The 7044-nt window shown below is 44.2% G+C and overlaps 1 protein-coding gene across 1 annotated transcript; it reads right to left on the reverse strand.

Moving 5' to 3' along the window:
* Positions 1-950: 950 nt before the first annotated feature.
* On the reverse strand, positions 951-6404 carry rtn4r (reticulon 4 receptor). The gene is made up of 2 exons (XM_068006323.1): positions 5959-6404; positions 951-2990 (listed from the first exon to the last, which is right to left on the reverse strand). The coding sequence occupies exons 1-2, from the start codon at positions 5966-5968 to the stop codon at positions 1558-1560; spliced, it is 1443 nt and encodes a 480-aa protein (XP_067862424.1). The 5' UTR covers positions 5969-6404; the 3' UTR covers positions 951-1557.
* Between the last annotated feature and the right edge of the window lie 640 nt (positions 6405-7044).

Raw genomic sequence — 7044 nt, forward strand, 5'->3', positions numbered from 1 at the left:
CTATCTGTACGGGGTTAGCTGATCTCAGTATTAAGGGTCTCTGCACCCCTAGATTAAGAAGGGAAAATGCTCCTGAGTGCTAGCCAATGACCTCTGGGTGGACATCGAGTGAGATCAGCTGTGGTGCCCTGGCCCAAGATCGAATAGTTTTGCTGACACTCTCAAGGTTCACACGCGCATAATGGTTACTTGGGGGAGGCAGTGCAAGGTGACCAGCCCAGCAACAAGGCAATGACTTCAGGAGAGATGGGAAAGGAATAAATTCGGGAAAAGAGACAATATTTATCAAGGGAAAGCTGGATAAACACATGAGGGGGAAAGGAATAGAAGGTTATCCTGATAGGATTAGATGAAGGGGGGCGGCTGTGGTGGGTCAAACCTAATGCTGGAACGGAGCCGTTGCTTTCAGCACCATTGGCAGTGCAGCGATTCGCAATCGGGTCGGTTTCACCTTAACACAGGTGGGCCCACTCCATCCTCTGTAATAACTCCCGCTTTTGAATAATCGCCTGCTCCTAATTAGCTCTACACCGTGAATCGTTTTTAACAACACTTTAATTCTATCAATCCCTTTATCTTTTCAATCCTGTGAACGTGTTTGATTTTTAAAAAATCGGAGTGGTTTAAGCCACTTTAGCAAAAACACAAACTACACACTCCCAGTAACTGACATCGCGAAGCTTTGCCTGACATTTTGACTGAATGCAAAACACATGTTTTAATCCTTAAGCTTCCGGCCATTCTCCCTTTCACCTGTTTCGTGCAGCGACTTCGATCTCAAAACCCAGACAGACTCGGCTCATCTCGAGCACTCCAGGCTAAATAAATAAACCTGCAACTTTGGAAACATTGAATTCCTTCAAAAACAGAACAATTAAACATTAGTTCCATCCTATAGAGTCTTAGACGTGAGGATATCTTAAAAAAAATCTTTTATTTTTTTTTGGAATATATTTGAACCTTTTACACAAGTAAAATTAAACGGGTCCACAGTTTTTGCTCGCATTTGGCAGCATTCTGTAGCAAATGCAGTGGGAGTGAGACGATAGGTGGAGACTCGGTAACATCAGGAGCAGAGGAACAGGAGCAGAGAGCCCAGTGCATCACATTTCACATGGGAAATCAAATCATATCAAATCAAAATCAAACAAAGGAAGGAGATTGCAAATACCAGAACATGGATTCCCAGTTATCGATCCGTCTTCCAACAGCCTTTTATAGTTGCCGACCCCCGGCTGTGAGATTTGTTCGATGTTCGATCAGTAAATTAAACTTAGAACAATTTTTTTTCGTTTTCTGTCCTATTTCTTGCAAAAGCTTGAATCTCGATGGAATTTGAAAGGATAAATCTGTTATTTTAATTATTCGGGCACATATAAGTATATACACAATTTGCTTTCGTTTTTTTTATTTTTTTACATTTTGTAAAGGCATCCAAGTTATTTTTTTGAACGATCAAAGCTTTCTTCACTTATAATAATAGTCTCTCTTTAGAATTGTCTATAGAGATCAATTAAAGTACTTCACTGATTCGGGACAGTCCTGAAGCATTTACTCTTAACAAAGATGCAGCAAGAACGGAAATAAGGAGACTGTTACCAGCATTGACTTCCACAGTTGCATTCTACACGATCCGTTGTTGAGACGACATTGGGATGAGTCCGTTTTAGGCTTTTTATAGCATTTTCGTTTCTTTTTAGTTGTGGGAGATGTAGAGGACTCTAGATTGTCCAATAATTCTGGACTGAGCATGACTAACGATTGGTCTATTTTGGCAGAGAAAGTCCCCATGGGAGCATCGCTCAACCCATTTTTGTAGGTCCCGTTTTTTGATAGATCGTTTTCTGTGTACCTGCTCTTGGAGATGTTCTCTTTGTCCTTCAGTGGATTATTAGTGGACCCTCTGCTGTTGTACGAGGAGGGGGCTGATTTGTCTTTGGTGTAAATTATGGAGGACTGATCACTGTCTGGTTGGCAGCACCTGATGGAACCATCTCTCGAATTCGATGGAGTCTCCACCGTTGGCAATTTACCAGACCTGGTTTTGGTGCTGAAAATACTGGTCCGGATCTGATTGGAAGAATCCAGGCAAGTTTCCAGGTCCCGGCTCTCGAGCCTTTTCAGATCGCTGTCGGCCAGACGTGAGGGAGTATGACACTCCAACTCCGAACTTGATCCACGGAAACGCCGGAACCATTCCCAAAGAGACTTGGCTCGACAGTCGCAGATCCACTGGTTTCCATTCAGTCGGAGATATTGGAGTGAAACTAAGGGGTCCATGGTCTGTCCAGTCAGAACGGTCAGGTTGTTATTAAAGAGATACAACAGCACCAGCTTGCCCAAATCATGAAACGCCCTTCTATGCACCAGGCTAATACGATTCTGATGCAGTAAAAGTCTATCCAGGTTGATCAATCCTCGTAACACGTTCTCCGATAAACTCCTGATCCTGTTACCATGCAAGAATAAGTAAGTGAGATTGGCCAAGTCCACAAACAGGTCATCTTGCAATTTCTCCAAAACGTTTTCCTGAAGGTACAAGTACTGCAACGAGCCAAGCCCTTTGAATATGCCCATTGGCAGGTCTGATAGGCCACATCTATGGATATGCAAGGTGTGAAGGCGCACCAATCCTCTGAAAGCGGTTGGAGTCAGAGACTTGAGGTTAATATTTTCCCCAATGTCCAACTCCTCCAGTCGTTCTAGACCATCAAAAGCCCCGGATTGTATAATGCTGATATTATTGGAATGAAGCCACAGGACTGTTAGGTTCTGACGAGAGCTGAAGCTGGTTGCGCTCACCAATGGGATCTTGTTGTTTTGAAGGAAGATCCGTTGGCTTCTGAGTGGGATCCCGTCAGGAATTGAAGTGAAACCCTGCTGCTGACAGCTGACTGTCATGGGCTCGCTGTAGCAGGTACAATCCTTGGGACAGGACTCAGCTTTAGGGAGATAATGCAAACAAAGTGCTAGAAAGAGGAGCCTGTTTCCTGTGAAATAAGGACAATGATAAAGTTAATACGACTTGCACATGAGAATGTTTAGTAATGTAACACATTTGTATTATTACCGTCACTCCACAGCGTTCAGTAATACTCTGTGAGTAGAGCCACACAGGACACTATTCTGTCATAAATGCACCAACTGAGTGTGTCGGCCACCTCTCGGCAGACTCTGCTGTACTCCTGTTGGTGACCGCCATCCATCAGGAATAGCATCAATAATGAATACGAATAATGCAGCTCCTATTCCCTGATAACATCAATGCTCTGCTAATCAGCGAGTTTAAACATTCCGTTTAATACTGCTGTATATTTCCTCTTCAGGCAGATTTCTTACATATACATATACACATACATACACATATACACGTACATACACATATACAGATATATACACATACGCATACATATATATAAGCAAGCATGCAAACACACATGTACACATATACATACGTAAACATATTTACACATTCATATACACATACATATACCTACACATATACACATACATACACATATATACAAGTCCCTACACATGCATACATATATACACACATATATACATGTATACATTTATATATATACTGAGTAGGAATGGCCGGTGCGGGGAGTTTTAATTTATTATATTAGAGTGTATTACAGCAATGAGGAGCACACAGTTTTCTGCCAGCAGCATCTCACCTTCAGCACAAAACGGTGGAGGTGGAACCAAATCCCAACGCCCCCTCCCACCCCCACCCCCCGTCATTCTCTCTAAAATAGAGTTGTTCGTTTAAAAACGTACTTTTGGTGCCAAATTGAATTTATTCCAAGTATGAAGTGAAACTGTTCTATGAATGAAGGCAATAAATCCGAGAAGGGGAGAGGCAGTTCTGCGCTATAGATGTAACGCCCCTGGTTTTCTGTCAGTTCTTGGATTTAAACTTGCCCCAGGACGGAGCTGCAACCCTTGCACTCGTTTGTGACCAAGAACGAGCTGAAAGCGGGTACTGAATACAGGAGTTACAGGCAAACTCCGAACACAATGAGAGACACAAAGCGATCCCATAAGCCGCAACACTGAGCCCTCACTGAAACAGTTCACCCTTCATGGAGATAATCGTCTGAATTTCTTCATCTCAGTCAATTCTGACAGAATCACTTTCTGTTTCATTTTCCCGCTTTCTATTTAATGGGTCTCTACTTCATCACCTCTCCAGTTCCCACACTCCAGTCCAATTCATCGCAGTAATATCTTTCTCTACTCATTTCTGTATCTGTGTTCGTTCCTTCTCTCTGTCTATCTATTCATCCTCTATTCTTTCAGTCTGTATACCTTTACCCATCTTATTATCTCTCTCGCTCTACATGTGTATCTCTATTCCTATTCTCATCCATGCTCTATCTGTGTATCTCTAACTAGCTGGCTGTGTACCGCTCTCTCTAACTGTATATATATATATATATATTCCTCCTTATTTTTCAGTCTATTTCTATAGATCTGTGTATCTTTTTATCTATGTACCACTATCTATCTGTGTATCTATCTGTACGCCGTTCTCTTTTCGTCTATTCCTCTCGATCTGTCTATCTCTATTCATTTATCTGTGCCCCAAGCTCTATCTGCGTATCTCTATCTATTTAACTATGTACCTCAATCTCGCTATCTGTGCATCTACCTTTATTCCTCCCTGTTTTCTTTCAGTCTATTTTGTCGATGTCTGTATCTCTATCCAGCTGCGAACTGCGCTCTCTTTATCCATATATTTATTTCTTCCTCCTTGTTCTACTTCGGTCTCTGTGTGTCTCTTTCTCACCGTGTGTCTATCTCTAATCTTCCCTGTTGTTTTTCAGTCTATCTATCTCTATTTATGTGCACCTCTCTCTAGTAATCTCTGTGCCTCTCTATCGCTAGCTGGGTACTCGCTTTATCTGTCCGTCTATCTCTAATTTCTTTCAGCTCCCTTCACCGCTCTCTTCCTGCACCTCACCATCTGTATACCCATCTATATCCCCCCCCCCCCCGTTCTCTTTCTCAAGCTTATCTATCTACTCCATCGCTGCCTCACTTTCTTAGTGCTGCGTGTGTATGGTCCCGGTATATATATTTGCCAGTCTCTCCCCACCGTCCCTCCACAAACCATAACCCTTTTGAAATGATGAAACCTCGCCCTTTCTTTCCTCACAGAGAGCCCTTTCTATCCTCTCTGAAGCCGGTCCTGGGGTCTGGGACAGGGCCGGCAGTGAGAAGTTTCAGGTACTGGTGCACCTGGGAACATTAACACGATGCGTGTCGGCGAATGTAATGTCACCGTGTCCTCCTATAAACAGAGAGTCTGTCAGATTCAGCCTGACTGCTCAACAATCCTCTCCATTCGCCACAATGCTGCACTTCATCTTCCAGTGTTAATTAAAAGAGATCCCCGTCATCTCCTAGCACGTCCGGACTAGGGATTGGATTGTTAACCCCTATTCTCTCCCCCCAACAGATTCTCCTGAGTTTAGTATGGTGTAAAATATATTTCCTTAATAATACGTCCAACTTTTCAATGGGGACCATTGCAGCCAGTGGGGACTTAATAATCATTCTATGTACCCGGTACTAACTCCTGACTCACGGTCCGATTGAAGACCAGTTCTCACATTAAACCATCCATCCCTTCATGCTGTGGCACTCGCTTTCTCATCGACACTTTTGCAAACTGCTAAGCAGTTCGCCATCGTATCTTTTAACAATTCAGCGCGGATCTCCGCCCCTGTTCCAATCGGGAACATTTCGAAACAATTCCAGTCTTTTTTTCAATGGGAACAAATATTTCAGCTGGATTCTCCACTCACACAGACATGAAAATAAGCTCCCGTTTATTTAACGCAAATTAACTTTCATTTTCCTGCGTAAAGTTGGCTGATGTTTTGAGAGCTTCCAGCCGGATTTGAAAGAAAGTTGCTCTTGTTTGCTATCTGAAATCTCTCCTACCTTCAGCCATCGTCTCCTCCGTGGTTGCCTCCGGCTGCGTTGCTTTCCAAAAGGCACGGCTGCTGTACAGCTCGGATCGGCGGCAAGGTGGACCTTTTAAAGCCTTCTGCGAAAGGAAGACCCGGGGAAGTGAAGAGGGAAAGTTAAGCCCGATGCGACCGTCTGTCGGCAGCTTGGAGAGGAAGCTCTCCCCGTGCAGCCAGCATCACTCATGAGGATGGGCGAGATCCACACTCAACATCCCATAATGTGACCATCAAAGAGATCCAGAAGTCAGAAAAGTCCAATCCATGAGTCCCGAGGAGTTAGGGAGGCGGAGGAGGGGGGGGGGGGGGGAAAGCTAAATGGTAAATCGACCTTCCAATTGCTCTTCCTTACTGTAGTGTGGTGGTGATGGGGGTGCGTGCAATGGAGGGAAGTGACCTGCAGTCAGGTTCGGGCAGCGACGATTGGAAGCTCACGGTGCAGAAACAGAATGAATGTTTTATGGAGCTTGTGAGGCGGGTTCACGTGATCCGACGTGCTGAGAATTTGACATCAGCAGCTTGAGAGAGGGAGGGGAGGGAAGGGAAGGGAGGGGAGGATGCGCCACTCTCTGAGAAACAGCAGCAAGAGCAGGCAGAGGTGTGGAGATAGGGGCACTGGACCAGCAAAGAGCGAGCACACAGAAGTCTGACTGAGGGGTGGGTTAAATACAGAAAGATGGAGGTGTAGATACAGGAATCAATGTACTGAACATAATCTCAGGACACCAGGAAATAGCACATAGGGAAAAGGGGTGAGGGCAGTGAGAGGAAAGAGAGTTGTGACAGATTACGGTGTACATTTGGACTGAAAATTCCGATTAGACGGGTCCTTTCGGGCTTTAATGTTAGAAACACGACTTCTAATTTACAGCAAACGAGTAGAACTGGAAGATCGACCTGTTTAGAGATTGGAGTTCACAGTGTCAGTTAACCCAAGGTGTCCTCTCTCTCTCTCTCTCCACATTGTGTGCAGATACTAAGCTGCCTCTCGTCAGGGGGACATTAGCTTCTAACTGAGACTTAATTGGAACCATCCAGCGAGCAAAGTGTGATGTGAAAG

Source organism: Heptranchias perlo, chromosome 25 (genome assembly GCF_035084215.1).
Source record: "Heptranchias perlo isolate sHepPer1 chromosome 25, sHepPer1.hap1, whole genome shotgun sequence".
Classification (NCBI taxonomy): domain Eukaryota; kingdom Metazoa; phylum Chordata; class Chondrichthyes; order Hexanchiformes; family Hexanchidae; genus Heptranchias; species Heptranchias perlo.